The 19,919-nt window shown below is 46.5% G+C and overlaps 1 protein-coding gene across 1 annotated transcript in view; it reads left to right on the top strand.

Moving 5' to 3' along the window:
- cfap61 (cilia and flagella associated protein 61) overlaps positions 1–19,919 on the top strand; it is a 445,137-nt gene that overhangs the window by 282,402 nt on the left and 142,816 nt on the right. The window contains exon 22 of the mRNA XM_070889895.1: positions 9,185–9,512. Coding sequence (XP_070745996.1) covers positions 9,185–9,512 — 328 coding nt within the window. The remainder of the gene's footprint in view (positions 1–9,184; positions 9,513–19,919) is intronic.

Below are 19,919 nucleotides of genomic sequence, written 5' to 3'. Positions count from 1 at the left end.
GTTGCACAGAGCTCTGCGGAGAGTTTGGAGCCCACGATTTCCCAGCTGGAAATTATGGAAGACTCCCAAAGAGACCATGTCACCCAAACATGATGCTGTGTGGAGCCTTCCACCAACCATGCTGCAGCCACTGGGGAGCTATTCGTAGGAGTACTAAATCAGGAAAGGGTACCCAAACGACAGGCATTAAGGGATTGCACGCACAAAGCGATTCATTTATATCGTAAGTCTAAATATGTGTCAATTGATTTGGGATAAATTTATCAATTTTGTTTAGACTGTTTTCTGGGTGCTCACATTTCAGTTTTGTGCCCAGAAGGACACTGTGATATTCTGTGACAGAGGGATGGTATGATGGGGATGTGGTGAGCAACGGGATCTGGGGTTTCATTCATTGGAATCAGAGTCTGATAAAGCATTCACAGAGACCCTGTCCGTAAGGAAGACTGGCTGCCTGCTCCCTCTTCCTCTTCGTCCTCCTCCTCCTCTCCCTCATCCTCCTCCTGAGGTGGTGGTGCAATCCTACTGACAAGGTGTACCCTCATGACGGCCAAGTTGTGAAGCATGCAGCAGACCACCACAAAATAGAACACCCACTGTGGCGTGTACTGGAGGGCTCCTCCCGAGCAGTCAAGGCAGCAGAACCCTTGCTGCAGCAGCCCGATGGTCTGCTTGATGATGTTCCTGGTGGGAGCATGGCTTTCATTATATCAGTGCTGGGCACGAGTGTTGGGGTTGGGGAGGGGAGTCATCAGCCACATGCAAAGCAGATAGCCCTTGTCTCCAAGCAGTCATCCTCGAGTTTGATGTGGTGGCTGTAAGATTGCTGGTACACCGGACTGACGCAGTTTGAAAGCATCATGGCTACTGCCAGGATAGTGGGCATTGACCATCAGGAAGCACTGGATGTGGTCGCACATCAACTGCACATTAAGTGAGTGGTAGCCTTTGCGGTTACAGAAGATCTCAGGATTGTTATACTGCACTCACAAAGCAGTTGATGGTGCCCTGCACCATGGGGAAGCCCGCTAACCTGGCAAAGCCAAATGCCCACTCATCCTGCTTCTCTGTGCTTAGAGAGAAGACAAAGCAGTCCCTTCTCCTGGTGTAGAGAGCCTCAGTGACCTAACGGATGCAGCGAAGGATGGCGAATTGTGAGATGTTAGCTATGTCTTCTGCAGCAGACTGGAAGGATCCACTGGTGAAGAAATTGAGGACCATGGTGACTTGACTGCCACTGGGGGAGCCATGGTCGCCCTGCTCTAAGGCTGCAGGACTGGTTGCAGGATGTTGCAGAGTTCTCTGACCACCTTCTTGGTGAAACGTAGCCTTCAAATACTGCTCTTCGCTTAAGTGGATATAAGAGAAATGCTCTCTGATGACCCTAGGTCTTTGCTGCTTCCGCTGCCTCTCCCTAAGATACTCGAGCGCGAGGGTAACTGCCAGTAGAGCCCTCATGAGTGTGAGCAAGTGTTGTGAGCAGAAGCCTTTAAATAAGAATGAAGGCATGCTCCACTTGCAACAACACTCCCTGTTACCTTACAACCTTGAAAGAAGTCTATAAAGCTGCTGGAGTAACAGAAAGTTGCACAGAGCCAGTCAAACTGAACAAACATGTCAACTGCAAGTTGTTGCTGATGATCCCTTTAAATGCCACTGCTGGAGACTCCTTCCTGCTTGTCAATGCTTGCTCAGCTCGTCGCGGTTAAGGCATGCCGGTATGTTGAGCAGCGAACTCCAAAATGGCAGATCGGCAGTCAGGTGATCGTTGCAAACTCACTGATGTCATGATCTGCATAATCTACATATGCCTAGCGAGCGTGGATATCGACTGCGCTGCCGGCCATCCCAAAATGCGTGAACCACCGGCAGCAGGCCAAAGGACAGCATCTGTCATTTTTTCACTCTAATCTGGTGGTAATGAGTGGCACTAAACCCTTGAATTTCTAGATCAGTATATTTTAGAACCGACAAGAGAACAGGCCATGTTAGATTTAGTGATGAGTAATGAACCAGAATTAGTTAACAATCTGATCTTAATGAAACAGCTTGCAAATAGTGACATAATATGATTGAATTTGATATTAGATTTGCAAAGTGATTATCTGCACGAACATTTGTATGTCCTTCCGCGCATGCGTGCGGTCGAAACCCACCACTTTTTGCATATACACACCTCATATGCGCAGTACCCCACAGTGCAGTGCGGCATGGGCCCATGCTTTGTTCAGCTTGTGGATCAAGGCCCCAGAGAAGGTTGGATCGAAAGAGGAGAGAGAGGGGCAGATGGAGAGAGAGGATCGGAGGGAGGGAGAGGGGAGGAGACGGGGAGAGAGAGAGAGAGGATCAGAGGGGACGAAAGAGAGGATCAGAGGGAGGGAGAGAGAGAGAGAGACTGGGGGGGAGAGAGAGGATCGGAGGGAGCAAAAGAGAGACTGGGGAGAGAGAGATGATCAGAAGGAGGGAGATAGCGAGACTGGAGAGGGAGAGGATCAGAGGTAAAGAGAGAGAGAGACTGGTAACAGAGAAAGGATCGGGGGGAGAGAGAGAGAGGCTGGAGAAAGGGGGAGAGAGAGAGAGAGGATCGGAGGGAGAGAGAGTGACCGGGGAGAGAGAGGATTGAAGGGAGAGAGAGGGGGGGAGAGAGAGAGTGAGGATTGGAGAGAGAGAGACACTGGGGAGAGATGGAGGGAAGATCAGATGGAGAGAGAAAGAGGGGTAGATCGGAGGGAGGGGGAGATTGTCGGGGTGAGAGCGAGGGGGAGAGCGGCGGAATCAGAGAGGGTGCAAATGAGGTCAGGAACTCGGGGGGGCGGTAAAGAGTACAGAGAGCACAGTGGAGATGGTGGAAGGACGTGATCCAGTTCTAAAGAGGGGGGTTGAGAGCAAGTACGTGATCCAGATGGTAAGACTAGAGTAAATCTGGAAGTCACGACACTGTCACTATTCACTTCATACCCAATAAACCTGTAAACAGTCCGTGACTTAGACACAATGCCCCATCTATAGCGTGGGTGGGAGATAAGGTCAGGGACTTGGAGGAGGAGGTCGTGAATCCGTGGGGGAGGAACTTGGGCAGGGGGGTCAGGAACCCGGGGTGGGTGGGGGCGGCGACTGGTGGGGGAAGAAGGTCAGGAACTTGAGCAGTGGGGGGATGTCAGGAACTTGTGCTGGGTGGGGGGGGGGAGGTCAGGCATTTTAGTGGGAGGAGGTCAGGAATTTGGGCAGGGGGTGGGGGGCAGGAACTTCTTTGTGGGGTGGACGAAGATCTTAACCCGTCTTTCAGATGAGATATTAAACCGAGATCCCATCTGCCCTCTCAAGTAGACGTAAATGATCCCATGGCAGTATTTCGAAGAAGAGCAGGGGAGTTATCCCGGTGTCCTGGCCAATATTTATCCCTCAATCAACATAACAAAAAACAGATTATCTGGCCATTATCACATTGCTGTTTGTAGGAGCTTGCTTGTGCGCAAATTGGCTGCTGCATTTCCTACATTACAACAGTGACCACACTCCAAAAGTACTTCATTGGCTGTAAAGCGCTTTGAGACGTCCAGTGGTCATGAAAGACACTATTTCAATCCAAGTCTTCCTATATGAGAGTGAGCCCTGCCTGTTCCAAGTGAGCCTTGTTCTGTCTGGAGTCGGCAGTCAGAATGGCTCAATTTACACTTTGCAAAGAGAAACTGCTGGGTATGTCTTAACCTCCAAGGGAACCAATCAGCAATCAGAACTTGTCATCAAGTGGGCCCAATCAGAGCTTTAGATGTTACAAATAAACGCATCCTTAGATTTGAGAGGCAGATGGGAGTTACAACCACAGTTTTCAATTTAAGTAAAACAAACTTTGAAGGGATGAGAAATGAAATGACCACAGTAAATTGGAATGAACTGTTACTGATAAACCTACAGACAAACAGTGGGAAATATTCAAAGAAGTATTTGTTACAATACAAAATAAGTACATACCCCCTTAAAATGCAAAGGCTCCACTCATGTAATTAAGCATCAAGCTAAAAGAAAAGGCTTGCATAAATGCAAGGAAAAGTGGATTTTCTGCAGACGGGAGCACTATAAAAAGCAACGAAGGGACAAAAAGGTACAAAAGAGGGAATTTGAAATAAAACTTACTAGGGATATCAAAGTTAACAGCAAAAGTTTTTATAAATATATTGAGAAAGAATGTGTTAATCGGTAAAGTGGGCCCATTAAAGACAGCTACAGGCAAATTATAAAGGATAATAAGGAAATGGCAGACTTGTTAAATTAGTACTTTGTGTCTATTTTCACAGTGAAGGAAGGCTACAAATTACCAATTGTACAAGGGAACCTAAAACTAAGTCAAGGGGAGGAATTTATTGGACTTAATATAAGTTTTTAAAAAATGGTAATAGAGAAAATAATGGAACAAGATAAACAGATCTTGAGGACCTGATGGTTTCCACCTCAGGGTATTAAAAGAAATAGGTGAGGAAATTGCAGAAGTGTTTGTCAAAATTTTCCAAAGCGCTTCAGATTCAGGAATTGTGCCTTTGGATTGGATAATTGCAAATGTCACTTTTTTAAGAAAGGAAGGGAGAAACCAGGACATTACAGACCTGTCAATGTAATGTCAGATGTAGGGAAATTGCTGAAATCTATCATCAGAGACAGTTTGGACAAATATGAACTGATCACAGAGAGCCAGCGTGGATTTGTGATGGCGAGGTTACGCTGACTAATCTAGTTTGAATTTTTTGAGGAGGTCACTAGCTGGTGCATAGTGGAACATCTATAGATACAGGTCTAGAAATTGGGGTGGTTTGTGCCACCCGTTAGCGCCATGAAACGGCGAAAAAACGGCAACTGCCGCTCCTCTGCCAGCTGGTGGTGGGTATCGTGGCAGCCATCATTTTCGCCAGGTAGTCTGCGAGAGTATTTTAATGAGGTGGAGCGTGACATCAATTGGCATGCAATGCTGAGTTGACAATGGCTCATCCATTTTGGAGTTCTCTGCTTACGTTGCCGCCCGCAGTAAATCACGGCAAGATTTTCTGCCGCTAACTGGTCTTTTAACAGCGTTAACGACCATGAGGAATCTGGCAAGTCTTCTGAGGATGAAGGGCAGTACTTCAAACCTCTCCTTTGCCAAGGTTCTTCTTTAAACTTTCATTTTTTACCCATTAATGGTTGGGAGCGGGGGGGGGGGGGGGGGCGGGGGAAGTTGCATTTTCTGGCAGCTTTCCAGGAGACCTACAATGTTTGTGGGTCAGTAAGTTAGTGGGTGAAATCCATTGCAACAATTGAAGATGATCTGTGATAAGATCTCTTTTATCTACATTCATGTCATAAACAAACAAAAAATTGTCAAACATCGGTTGGCAGCTAATATTGTTGGAACACATACGGCAACTGTTCAGGTCCCTCCTTTCTACCCCGTTCTCTTACACTGCAAGCGGGAGACAGAGGTGATCTTTGGTCTCCTTCTGAGATTAACGCTCAGAGAGCATGTTGCACTAGAAAATCATCTATATGAGCCAGCAGTAGCAAAATGCTGGTACTGCCTGAGCTCTCGGCCAGCGGCTGTTAACCTTGGCCGTCAATGTAACCGGTAGGTTTTTAGTGTTCCGCAATTTTGAGGCCACAGTCTATATGGACATGCGGAAGGGAATTGATAAGGATCCGCACAAGAGATTATCAAAAATGAAAGCGTGCAGAATTGGAGGTAACCTTGTGACATAGGTTGGGATGTAGGAGACAGTGAGGAGGGATAAAAGGAATGTTCTCTGATTAATGGGATGTAATGTGGTGTTCCCCAGGGATCTGTGCTGGGGCCATAGCTTTTCACTATATATATATTAATGACTTGGATGAAGGAATAGACTTGTATATCTAAGTTTTCAGATGACACTAAGTTAGGAGGCACAGTAAGTTGTGTAGATGGGAGCAGGAAGTTACATAGGGACATAGGCAAACTATATGAGTGGGCAAAACTGTGGCAGTTGGAGTTCAATGTGGGGAAGTGTGATCCACTTTGGAACCGAGAAAGACAAATCGGAATGTATTCTTAATGGTGAGAGACTAGGGGGGTGAAATTGGGTATCGCCCCATTTGGAGTGGTAACTTTTAAAAGTTTGATAAAGTAGCGCCAGGCGCTAATCATTTCAAAGTTTACAAAATTTGGCATTTGCACCTCCAAGAAGGAAATGGAGCGCTAAATCAAGCGCCTCACTTCCTGGAGCGTAATTGGTAGCAGGCGGGGCAGCGAGTCCAGGGCTGCCGTGTTGAAAGGCTGCTTCCTTCCCTTAAAGGGAAGGGTCATCATCACGACGGCAGCCCCGATCCCGCCCGATCAGCCCAGCACTTTAGCAGAGTCACGGGCTGATCGGGCGGGATCGGGGCTGCCATCGTGATCACGGGCTGGAACCCGTGGAAAAAAGCTACAAGAGAGAAGGTCAGTTTGTTTTTGCTTACCTCGGCCACCTCGCCTTTAAGCATTGCACCCGAAGTGGCCAGCTGCCTGATGCGCGCCTCCTGCAGCTGTCGGTGTTTTCGCCTGGCGATGCTGGAGGGGATGGAACTGACTTTCGGGTTTGGGGTGCTACCGGGACGATGCGCACGACGATGACGTCACGATCTGCGGACAAAGGAGATCGGGGCGCAACGCTGTACCGCTGCCGCAAAACTCCCGCTCACTAATCTCGCCGCGCCTGCTCGCAAAACCATTTGCGTCCCGTTATCACCCCCGGAGGCGCTAACAGAGGACGCAAAGGAACCCAATTTCACCCCCGAGGAGCAACAGCACTTAGGTGTCCATGTACAAAAATCACTAAAAGCTAGTGCACAGGTACAAAAAGTAATCAAAAAGTCTAATGGAATGTTGGTCTTTAGCTCAAGGTTGGAATACAAAAGTAAGGAAGTGATGTTTTAATTGTACAAAGCCTTGGTCAGATCATATCTGGAATACTGTGTTCAGTTTTAGGGGGTGAAACGCAAGAAGGATATATTGGCATTGGAGGTGGTACAGCACAGATTCACCAGAAAAATACCAGAGCTTAAAGGGTTAAATTAAGTGGACAGGTTGCATGAACTTAGTTTGTATTCCCCTCAATTAGAAGGTTGAGGAGTGATCTAATCGAGGCCTTTAAAATTAAAGGGATTTGATAAGATAGATTCAGAGAAACTATTTCCTCTGGTGGGGAAATGCAGAACAAGAGGACTTCATCTTAAAATTAAAGCTACGCCATTTAGGAGTGAAATCAGGAAGCACTTTTTTTACACAAAAGTAGTGGAAATCTGGAACTCTCTCTCTCAAAAGGCTGTGGATGCTGGGTCAACTGAAATTTTCAAGACTGAGATCGATAGACTTTTGTTAGGTAAGGATTTAGGGGAAATATGGAGCAAAGGAGGGTAAATGTAGTTGAGGTACAGTTCAGCCATGAATGGCGGAAAATGCTCAATGAATGGTCTTCTCCTATTTCTATGTTCCAATGCATGGTGCCTCTCTACGGTGGCACAGTTAAGACAGGAAAATTCTAAATTTGTGGAAATTGCAAATGGAAACCACAACTTACATATGAACATAAGAACATAAGAAATAGGAGCAGGAGTAGGCCAAACGGCCCCTCGAGCCTGCTCCGCCATTCAATAAGTTCATGGCTGATCTGATCATGGACTCAGCTCCACTTCCCTGCACGTTCCCCATAACCCCTTATCCCCTTATTGTTTAAGAAACTGTCTATTTCTGTCTTAAATTTATTCAATGTCCCAGCTTCCACAGCTCTCTGAGGCAGCGAATTCCACAGATTTACAACCCTCTGAGAGAAGAAATTTCTCCTCATCTCTGTTTTAAATGGGCGGCCCCTTATTCTAAGATCATGCCCTCTAATTCTAGTCTCCCCCATCAGTGGAAACATCCTCTCTGCATCCACCTTGTCAAGCCCCCTCATAATCTTATACGTTTTGATAAGATCACCTCTCATTCTTCTGCATTTCAATAAGTAGAGGCCCAACCTACTCAACCTTTCTTCATAAGTCAACCCCCTCATCCCCGGAATCAACCTAGTGAACCTTCTCTGAACTGCCTCCAAAGCAAGTACATCCTTTCGTAAATATGGAAACCAAAACTGCACACAGTATTCCAGGTGTAGCCTCACCAATACCTTGTAAAGCTGTAGCAAGACTTCCCTGCTTTTATACTCCATCCCCTTTGCAATAAAGGCCAAGATACCATTGGCCTTCCTGACCACTTGCTGTATCTACATAATATCCTTTTGTGTTTCATGCACAAGTACCCCCAGGTCCCGCTGTACTGCGGCACTTTACAATCTTTCTCCATTTAAATAATAACTTGCTCTTTGATTTTTTTCTGCAAAAGTACATGACCTCACACTTTCCAATACTATACTCCATCTGCCAAATTTTTGCCCACTCACTTAGCCTGTCCTATGTCCTTTTGCAGATTTTTGTGTCCTCCTCACACAATGATTTTCCTCCCATCTTTGTATCATCAGCAAACTTGGCTACATTACACGCAGCCCCTTCTTCCAAGTCGTTAATATAGATTGTAAATAGTTGGGGTCCCAGCACTGATCCCTGCAGCACCCCACTACTTACTGGTTGCCAACCAAAGACTGAACCATTTATTCTGACTCTCTGTTCTCTGTTCGTTAGCCATGCTACTATATTATTCCCAACCCCGTGAACTTTTATCTTGTGCAGTAACCTTTTATGTGGCACCTTGTCAAATGACTTCTGGATGTCCAAATACACCACATTCACTGGTTCCACTTTATCCACCCTGTTCGTTACATCCTCATTCCATAACAGAAACTGATGAAAATAAGTAGTAGTCCAGTGGATGTGATATTGAATTTGTGGCGATCTAGTGAGTACATTGCACATTTGGTATATTATAATGGAAATTATTATTTTTAATTGGTTCATCTGTCAGTTGTGTTGGCATTCATACATACAAACACACACACAATCATAAGGCATGGCTTTGCCACTAATCTGATGGGATGTTGATTTTTCACCCCAGAATGATTTTCAATTGAGCCAAAATTTGAGCGGGGTGTAAATCAGGTGTCCGGCCTGAACACACCCCATTCTTACCGGGTGCATTAGGTTAACATTGGGACTTTGAACTACTACAAATAAGAGGGAGTGTCTGTGATTCTAATGTTTTTTGCTTTTTCAGGCTTTCTTTAACTTTGACAAGAAGAAAGTGGATCTTGATGCATTCAACGCCATAAATAATGCATGCCTTGTCTTTGATGGAAAATTAGTCATTGATTCCACCTTCCGTACCAATGATGTAGCAATTAGAGCTGCAGGACCGCTTACCAAATTTTCCCGTCGTTACTATGCTGACCAGTGGTCCCATGAAAATTTTAATTCGAAAGAAGTTGGGTTTCAGCTGGCTGCACTCATGCTACATCTGTTTGATCCAACTCTGGAACAAATGACTGAGCCACCAGCAGAGCTAGATCAACTTACTCCTATGTACACTGGATGTAAAGTGAAAGGTATGTGGCTAAAATATGTATGAACTTTGCTTCTGTCCTGGACTTCTGAATCATTGTAAGCCCTGATAATGAAGGATGGGATAAAGACAGTAGAGAGAAAGGATCTTAGCTCTGAAACTAAGATGTAGAATCAGTTTGGGTAGAGCTAAGAAACAGCAAGGGGCAGGAAACATTGGTAGGAGTTTTGTATAGGCCCCTAAACAGTAGTTGTAATGTAGGGAAGAGTATTAATCAGGAAATTAGAGGTGCATGTAACAAGGGTAATGCAGTAATCAAGGGGAACTTTAATCTATATATAGACTGGGCAAACTAAATTTGAAGTAATAGTGTGGAAGACAAATTCATGGAATGTATACAAGATAGTTTTTTAAATCAGTATGTCAAGGAACCAACTAGGGAACGGGCTATTTTAGATCTAGTATTGTGCAATGTGAAAGGTTATCCCTGCTCATTATAGCCTTATAGTAAAGGGGCCTTCAGGGAAGAGTAACCATAATATAGAAATGTATATTGAATTTGAAAGTGATTTAATTAAATCCGAAACTAGGGTCTTAAATCTAAACAAAGCAAATTAAGTAGGTATGAGGGACGAGTTGGCTAAGGTAGATTGGGAAACTACATTAAAAGGTATGATGGTAGGCAAGCAATGGCTAACATTTAAAGAATTAATACATAATTTACAACAAATATACATTCCTTTAAGGCACAAAAACCCCACAGGAAAAGTGGTCTAACCATGGCTAATAAGAGAGGTTAAATATAGTATTAGATCAAAGCAAGAGGCTTATAATTTTGCCAAAAAGAGTAGTAGGCCTGAGTGTTGGGAGGATTTTGGAATTCAGCAAAGGAGGACCAAGGAATTGATAAGGAAAGAGAAAAAAGAATATGAAAGTAAATTAGCAAGAGACATAAAAAGATTGTAAACATTTCTATAGGTATGTAAATAGGAAGAGATTAGTGAAAGTAAACATGGCCCACTAGAGGCAGAGACAGGAGAAATTGTAATGGGCAATAAGGAAATGGCAGAGACATTAAACAAATGCTTTGTATCTATCTTCACAGTAGAGGACACAAAAAATATTCTGGAAATAATAGGGAACCAAGGGCCTAGAGAGAATGTGGAACTTAAAGAAATCAGTATAAATAAAGACGGCTGGAAATTTGGTTGTGTATTGCCTCAGTTAGCATCCTGGAGGGGCAGTAATGCATCTCGAATTGCTTACCGCCCAGTCACGCAGCATGCAGTGCCCCGCTGGGAAATTTGCTGCCAGTTTTGCAGTGGAGCAAAATGCTACTACCTCGCTGTGTACTTTCAATCAGATCCTGACGTCGGTCGTCGTACAACGTCCCGCTAACGCCCCGCTTGCAAAATTAGGTGCGGCCTCATCTTTTAGCGTCCACCTCTAATCGTCAGAGAAACCAGATGGTACCATCTTCCGTTGTCGATATGTGCAGCTTATTTAAAGGGAAGAGGAAGAATATGAATCGGAGGTCACATTGAATGCAATGTTTCATCAGAGCACGGTGCATGAATCTCTGACATTGAAGCGACAGATTTATCTGACAATACAGGTCGTTACAACTTCAGTTAAAGAATTTAATGGGTGCATTGCTAGCTCGCCAACCTCACCTACTCTATGCTCGTAAGGCGGCGTCAAGATAGAAGGGTTGTTGGCCATGTTGGGCCATGAATGAAGAGAGACCATAGATGTCTGGACAGGTGGCCTTACCCCCCACGGGTTTACTGGCAGCAAGGCTCATACCTCCACCTCTCTGAGGAGCAGTGTGTGAGAAGGCTGCGCTTCCGAAAGGAAGTGCTGACAGACATATGCCATCTCCTACAGGTAGACCTGCAGCCTCACATCGGCACCAAGACTGCGTTGCCCGTCGCAGTGAAGGTCACTGTGGCGCTGGCCTTCTGTGCCTCTGGCTCTTTCCAGGCTGCAGCAGGGGACATATGCAGCGCCTCTCGATGCGCTGCACATCGCTGCCTTCGTGACATCACAAAAGCTCTCTACGCCTGCTGAATGGATGTCAGAATATTCCCAATGAGCAGGGATAACCAGAATGAGTGGTTATGTGGGTTTGCCAGAATTGCAGGCTTCCCGAGGGTTCAAGAAGCGATTGATTGCACACATGTGGCCTTGCAAGCACCATTCAAGAACACCGAGGTATTCAGAAACCAAAAGGGCTACCACTCCCTGAACTTGCAGCTGGCATGCGACCACACGCAACGGATCTTCGCAGTGAATGCCCGCTATCCAAGGAGCGGACATGATGCATTCATCCTGCGTGAGAGCACTGTGCCACGAATGTTTTTGCCACCACGGGAAGGGTGCGGCTGGCTGCTCAGCCACAAAGGATATGACCTAGCCACCTGGCTAACGACCCCCCTCCGCAACCCCACCACACAAACAGAGCATCGCTACAATGACAGCCATGCGGCCACCCGCAACATCAGAGAGAAAACAGGGAATTATAGACCGGTCAGCCTGACATCGGTAATGGGTAAAATGATGGAATCAATTATTAAGGATGTCATAGCAGCGTATTTGGAAAGAGGTGACATGATAGGTCCAAGTCAGCATGGATTTGTGAAAGGGAAATCATGCTTGACAAATCTTCTGGAATTCTTTGAGGATGTTTCCAGTAGAGTGGACAAGGGAGAACCAGTTGATGTGGTGTATTTGGACTTTCAGAAGGCTTTCGACAAGGTCCCACACAAGAGATTAATGTGCAAGGTTAAAGCACATGGGATTGGGGGTAGTGTGCTGACGTGATTGAGAACTGGTTGGCAGACAGGAAGCAAAGAGTAGGAGTAAATGAGTACTTTTCAGAATGGCAGGCAGTGACTAGTGGGGTACCGCATGGTTCTGTGCTGGGGCCCCAGCTGTTTATATTGTACATTAATGATTTAGACGAGGGGATTAAATGTAGTATCTCCAAATTTGCAGATGACACTAAGTTGGGTGGCAGTGTGAGCTGCGAGGAGGATGCTATGAGGCTGCAGAGTGACTTGGATAGGTTAGATGAGTGGGCAAATGCATGGCAGATGAAGTATAATGTGGATAAATGTGAGGTTATCCACTTTGGTGGTAAAAACAGAGAGACAGACTATTATCTGAATGGTGACAGATTAGGAAAAGGGGAGGTGCAACAAGACCTGGGTGTCATGGTACATCAGTCATTGAAGGTTGGCATGCAGGTACAGCATACGGTTAAGAAAGCAAATGGCATGTTGGCCTTCATAGCGAGGGGATTTGAGTACAGGGGCAGGGAGGTATTACTACAGTTGTACAGGGCCTTGGTGAGGCCACACCTGGAATATTGTGTACAGTTTTGGTCTCCTAACTTGAGGAAGGACATTCTTGCTATTGAGGGAGTGCAGCAAAGGTTCACCAGACTGATTCCCAGGATGGCGGGACTGACATATCAAGAAAGACTGGATCAACTGGGTTTGTATTCACTTGAGTTCAGAAGAATGAGAGGGGATCTCATAGAAACGTTTAAAATTCTGATGGGTTTAGACAGGTTAGATGCAGGAAGAATGTTCCCAATGTTGGGGAAGTCCAGAACCAGGGGTCACAGTCTAAGGATAAGGGGTAAGCCATTTAGGACCGAGATGAGGAGAAACTTCTTCACCCAGAGAGTGGTGAACCTGTGGAATTCTCTACCACAGAAAGTTGTTGAGGCCAATTCACAAAATATATTCAAAAAGGAGTTAGATGTAGTCCTTACTATTAAGGGGATCAACGGGTATGGCGAGAAAGCAGGAATGGGGTACTGAAGTTGCATGTTCAGCCATGAACTCATTGAATGGCGGTGCAGGCTCGAAGGGCCGAATGGCCTACTCCTGCACCTATTTTCTATGTTTCTATCATCAAGCAGACAATAGGGGTGCTCAAGCAGCATTTCCCATGCTTGGACCACTCTGGAGGCAGCCTTCAATAATTCCCTTCACGGGTGTCGTTATTCATTGTGATGTGCTGCATGCTGCACAACTTGACCATAATGAGGGGCCAAGCTTTGACAGTCAGGATTGCAGCCCCACCTCAGGAGGAAGAGGTACCGGAGCCTGGCGAGGCCCCGAATGGCCAGTCACACCAGGAGGAGGAGCAGCAGCCATGGTGGAGGCAGCATGGCAATGCTGCCAGTGCAAAAGCCACACATCAGCAGCTCATAATGCATCGGTTGTCTTACATGGAGGAAGCTGAGGGATGCAGCTAATACTGACCACACTATGTGCTACAATAATGGCACGTCTCCATGAAAGTCCATATTCATACACAAGACGCCAATGCAAAACAGTCCCAAGTTAAATTTTATTAATGACATCAAAAGAGTGGCCTCAAACAACACAACAAAACCCCTCGCCAGCAACAAATAAAAAATTTCAACTTAAACAATGTCTGGACAAAGGCCCCTTCCATTAGTCATCACACAGCAGCATCCATGTGGCATCTTAGGCACACACACTTACAACAATAGGATGCAGCCAAAAATGTAATAACATTTACCACCATTATTTACACAATGAGGACATTTGTCCATGGTGGCCGAAGTCTTTCGTCAGACTTCCTGTAGCATTGCCACCTCTTACTTTAACCCCCCTCCCACGCTTACTGCTCCTCCTTAATGTTGCCTCAGTGCCTGCAGCAAGGCTGCTTGAGAGCTGCTGTGTGTGTAAGGGAGACAGTACAAATGGCCTAGTAGGTTGCCCTGGACCAGCTCTGGGCCTCGAAGGTCTGGCTGCAGAATCACCTCAGTATCAGCAGTAGCAGTCTCGGATGGCTCGGGTGTGGACCACAGCAGGTGCAAATACGGAGTGGCAGTGGTGGGAGCTGCAATGCTGTCATCTTGAGCAAGGACAGCACCTTCTATTTCCAGCGGCCCACTACCACTCCCCCAGAGTGCAGCCTCAGCATCCGGAGCAAGATGGGTGAGCACACATTGCTGGCCTGCTTTGGCACCATCACTTCCGCGTTGGACTAAGGGGAACACAAAGAGGATGGCAGCAGTCAGTGTTTGCATGGCATCACTCTGCAACTGACTCAAAGCAAACTGAGCCTGAAACGCAGCAGTCTGAGAGTTCATGCCAGTAATCATTGACAGCATCACATCACGAAGTCCTTGAGTGGCTTGGGCCTGTAATGCAATAGCTGCTGCCACGTCAACCATGGCACATGCCATCCCCTCTGGGACTCCCTTGTCTCTCGTTGAGTTCATCTCCCTCTGTAAGTGGGCAAGGATAGGCTCGTTGGACTGCTGAGAGGCACGGGCAATGCTTGAAGCAGCCTCTCCCAACCTCAGAGCAAGTGTATGCATGCTCTGCGGGTCCCTTTCCAATGCACCCATAAGCTCGCGGTGCATTTGCATGAACTCTCTGGTCATAGCCTCCAAGTCTGATTGTCTCTGAGCAAGACTCATGGGCTGACTCACCCTCCGGGAAGCTGGCCCCCGAGCTACCCCTCGCACTTGTAGGATGTTTGTTTTACACTCTACCTTGATTTGTAGACCTCGGGAATTATACGAAAGGACAACACGTGCCACAAAATTGAGGCTTAACCCAGTTGTCAGTTTTATTAAGCAAAAACTAACTAAAAACTACAGAACTAGACTTCTGAGAGAATTGACTGAAGACATACAATCACCCGTCCAGTTCGTAGTTGTAATCGTGGATTGTAATGTTCGTGGTCATTGGTTTCTTGACCGTTGTTTCCTCTTCTGGTCATTCTCTTCAGTTCTGTTCCTTCTGTATTCATTCTGTTCCCTTCCATTTGCTTCCGTACTTCCTCCTGAGCTGCTCCTAGCTCATATATTTATATCCATTTTATGAATAATACCCCTGCTGAGCTGCGGTTCCCGATAATGTGTTTGGATCGCTACGTTGTTTTGGTGATCTTGTTTGACTGACTGCGATGATGGACCTGGATGTCCCCAATTTGCACACGGAGGCTACAAGGCAAAAGAGAACTCCTTATCTTAAGTACCTCGTTCTCCAAAAATGTGCACCTTGTGGGGTCCTTTTTGTTGTTCTGGTTTCTTGCAGACTTGGGAGTCTCCAGAGAGAATTGGTTTTCCACCTCCAGCCAATCAGTTCAGGGGCTCTTCAGTTGGTTTATAGCACCTGCCCCAGGCTGGCGCCCCTTTTCTCCCTTTGTCCAGTCAATTCCAAAAGCTTGTATTAAATCAATTTAATCAACTTTTAGTTCATGGCCTCTTTCTGTGCCTTCTGAAAAAGTGTGTAACCTTACACGCTGTGTGTTGCTGCAGGCCATTGGGGCCAGGAGCATCAGACTCTTCAAAGCCCAGGAATTCTAGCTCTTCCACCGATGTGGTGCCCCCACTCGATGGAACTGATGGAGTGTCCTGCTTAGTCTACAAACTGTCATCACTTTCCTCATCACCTCCCCCGTCGGCTGATGTTGATGGCTCATGGGCAGGCTGCCATGCTTCTGGCTCAACATCTGTAAGTACAATCAACAGAAGTGTGGTTAGCAGCAGGGAAGGGGGAAGGGAGGGAAGAAGAAGGTGACATTGGACATTTATATGTAAAGGGGATAGGGCATTTGCTATCAAGCATCATGGATCTCACAGAAATCCCAAAAGCCATTCACATGTCACTGTCCACATGGGGCTCTGCTTCGCCGGTTGCTTTCGCGCCAACTGCTGTACCCATATATATCACCAACGATATCTCCGCAAGATCCTGCAAATCCCCTGGGAGGACAGGTGCACCAACATCAGTGTCCTCGACGAGGCTAACATCCCCAGTATTGAAGTACTGACCACACTCGATCAGCTTCGCTGGGCAGGCCACATAGTTCGCATGCCAGATACAAGACTCCCAAAGCAAATGCTTTATGCGGAGCACCTTCATGGTAAACGAGCTAAAGGAGGACAGCGGAAACGTTACAAGGACACCCTCAAAGCCACCCTGGTAAAGTGCAACATCACCACTGATACCTGGGAAACTCTGGCCGAAGACCGCCCGAGGTGGAGAAAGTACATCCGGGAGGGCATTGAGCTCTTCGAGTCTCAACGCAAAGAGCATGAAGAGGCCAAGCGCAGGCAGCAGAAGGAGCGCATGGCAAACCAGCCCTACCAACCCCTTCCCTCGATGAATGTCTGTTCCACCTGTAACAGGGTCTGTGGCTCTCATATCAGACTGTTCAGCCATCAAAGAACTCACTTTGGGAGCGGAAACAAGTCTTCCTCGATTCCGAGGGATTGCCTATGACTGATTGACTGACTGTACCTATGAGGGTGGACACTCGCTCCTCCACCTCCGTGAGGTTCTATATATCAGGCTCCTCTCCTCCGGTGCGCCGGTACTCTCTCCGATTGTGAGCCAGTTTTGCCTACAATAAGAAACACAAGAAGGTGTGAGTGTGCAGCTAATCATATGCCACATGTGCCTTCCATAGTAGAATAGCTCTTACTGTCTGGAAGTGTGCAGATGTCCATTTGAATCTGCGTGACTGCGCATAGTGCATGTGAGAATGGTGGGATTAGGTAATAGCCACCTAGGATTAAGGATGAGGTAGAAGGTTTGCAAATGCATATCAAGAATGAAAGGGTAGTGCAAGGAGGGGTGAGACTGAGTAGGGAACAAGAAGGTGCGTGACGCTTGGCTGCGCAGGGCGTGGCTGCAACAACCAAGACCTTGGCCTGCAACACATGGAGAAGGAGCAGGTATTGCAAAGACTTTACATTGTGTGAGACAGTGAGGTTCACATTATGGCATTGGTACATTAATATAAAGGGTACTCACCCTGATGGATCTAGTTAGGTCATTGAACTTCTTGCAACATTTTGTCGCAGTTCGCACCATCGTGTTTCTTGCGGAAACATGCTGGGCCACCTCCCTCCAAAGCCTGCAGAAAACTTGTGGGACAGGCCTCCTTCCTCCTCGAAGCTGCAGCACATTCCAGCTCTTTTCAATTGCCTCTATTAAGGCGTCAACGGCCGTGGCTGCAAAGCGGTGTGCACGCTGGCAGCCTTCCTGCTCCTCCATTTTCCCGTGCAAAGTTGGATCTGCGCATTCTCATACTTATCATACCACGCCTTTGAGAATCGGCTGGCCCTGGGATCTAAAGCGGCCTTCGGAGCATGCGCATTCTGTCTTCCATTTTAGCGTAGAGATTTTCAGTTGGAGCACACGAAGAGAGTTGTGGAACGCCTAATTTAGCGCCCCATTTCCCTGTTGGTGTGATTTAAACAAATTTCTCGGTAAGAGGCGCAAACTTTTAGAGGGCGCTATAATTACCGCCCCACCAGGAATAACGCCTCAAAATGAGCAGTACCGAATTTCCAGCCTGGAGAAATTAATGGGACTAAGTGGCAACAAATCCCCTGGATCTGATGACCTGTATCCTAGGGTTTTAAAAGAGCTAGCTGCAGAGATAGTGGATGCACTGATATTAATCTCCAGAATTCAATAGATTCTAGAACAGTCCCCAAGAGTTGGAAGGTAGCAAACATAACCCCGCTATTTAAGAAAGGAGGCAGAGAAAAAACGGGGAACTATAGGCCAGTTAGCCTAACATCAGTAGTAGGCAAAATGCTAGAATCTATTATTAGGGATGTGGTACCAGTGCACTTAGAAACTCATAATATGATTAGGCAGAGTCAACATTGTTTTATGAAAGGGAAATCGTGTTTGACAAATCTGTTGGAGTTTTTCAAAGATTTAACCTGTAGGATGGAAAAAGGGGAACCAGTGTATGTAGTGTATTTGGATTTTCAAAAAGCATTCGATAAGGTGTTACACAAGAGGTTATTACACAAAATTATGACTCTTGGGGGCCGAACTCTTACCACTGACTGCCGCCGAGATCTGCCAACATTCCTATTTCGGGTTCCACCCTGTGCCAGTTTGCACTTGGGCTGGAGCAGGCGGGAGGGGAGAACCGCTGGGAACCGCCCGCTGACGTCAGCAGGCGGCCAAGTGGAGCAAGAGATCTCCCGCCTGCCGAGATGCCAGATTGGTGCGGGCGGGAGTCGACGCCAGAACGGGGAAGGACCGCTGCGTGGAGGTTGGTCTATCCCCGACGGTAGGTATGAAGACCTGCAAAAAAAGGTTAGTGAACATTTTTTTTAAATTCTTACAGCGACTTACCTGCATGGGTTCCCTGAAGGTGTTACAGTTTTTTTTTGCACTGATTTTTCTTTTCAGCTCTTCGACCCTCCGTGGGCCTGACTCCATCCTCGGTGGCACTTGGGCGGCAAGAGCCTTTGCCGCCGAGATTGGGAGCTCCCGCCCGCTGCTGCCCAGATTGACGGCATAAGTCCCTCTTTTGCCGCTGGGCGCCCTTTCAAGGAACTTTTTGCCGAAACTCCCACCCAAAGTACCGTCAGGTATCTCAGCGGCCATCGGCGGTCCTGTGGGCGGCCCTTGGCCTTCACCAATATTGGCCCCATGGTATTGGGGGTAATATATTAGCATGGTTTGAGGATTGGTTAATGGACAGAAAACAGAGTGTAGGAATAAACGGGACTTTTTCAGGTTGGCAGGCTGTAACTAGCAGGCTACCGCAAGGATCAGTGCTTGGGCCTCAGCTATTTACAATCTATATTAATGACTTAAATGAAAATACTGAGTATAACGTATCCAAGTTTGCTGATGATATGAAGTTACATGGGAAAGTATCTGTGAGGCAGATACAAAGAGGCTGCAGAGAGATATAGACAGGTTGACTGAGTGGGCAAAACATGGCAAATGGAATACAATGTGGGGAAGTGTGAAGTTATCCACTTTGGTAGGAAAAACAAAAATACTGAATATTTTTGGATGGTGAGAGCCTGGGAAATGTTTGCACTCAGAGGGACCTTTGTGTCCTTGTACATGAATCACAGAAAGTTAACATGCAGGTACAGCAAGCAATTAGGAAAGCAGATGGTATGTTTGTTATAAGGGGATTAGAGTATAAGAGTAAAGAAGTCTTACTACAATTATACAGAGCATTGGTGAGGCCACACCTGGGGTACTGTGTACAGTTCTAGTCTCCTTACCTAAGGAAAGACATACTTGCCTAAGAGGGAGTGCAGCGCAGGTTCACTAGACTGGTTCCTGGGATGAGGGGACTGCCCTATAAGAAGAGTTTGAGTAGACTAGGCCTATATTCCTTAGAGTTTAGAAGAATTGGAGGTGATCTAATTGCAACATATCAAATTCTTAAGGGGCTTGACAGGGTTCATGCTGGGAAAATGTTTCCTCTGGCTGTGGAATATAGAAACATAGAAAATAGGTGCAGGAGTAGGCCATTCAGCCCTTCGAGCCTGCACCGCCATTCAATGAGTTCATGGCTGAACATGCAACCTCAGTACCCCATTCCTGCTTTCTCGCCATACCCCTTGATCCCCTTAGTAGTAAGTGAACACGGTCACAATCACAGAATAATGGGT

This window comes from Pristiophorus japonicus, chromosome 9, assembly GCF_044704955.1.
Source record: "Pristiophorus japonicus isolate sPriJap1 chromosome 9, sPriJap1.hap1, whole genome shotgun sequence".
NCBI lineage: Eukaryota > Metazoa > Chordata > Chondrichthyes > Pristiophoridae > Pristiophorus > Pristiophorus japonicus.
Note: the sequence above shows the minus strand (reverse complement) of the source record. Positions and strands in the feature narration are given on the sequence as shown.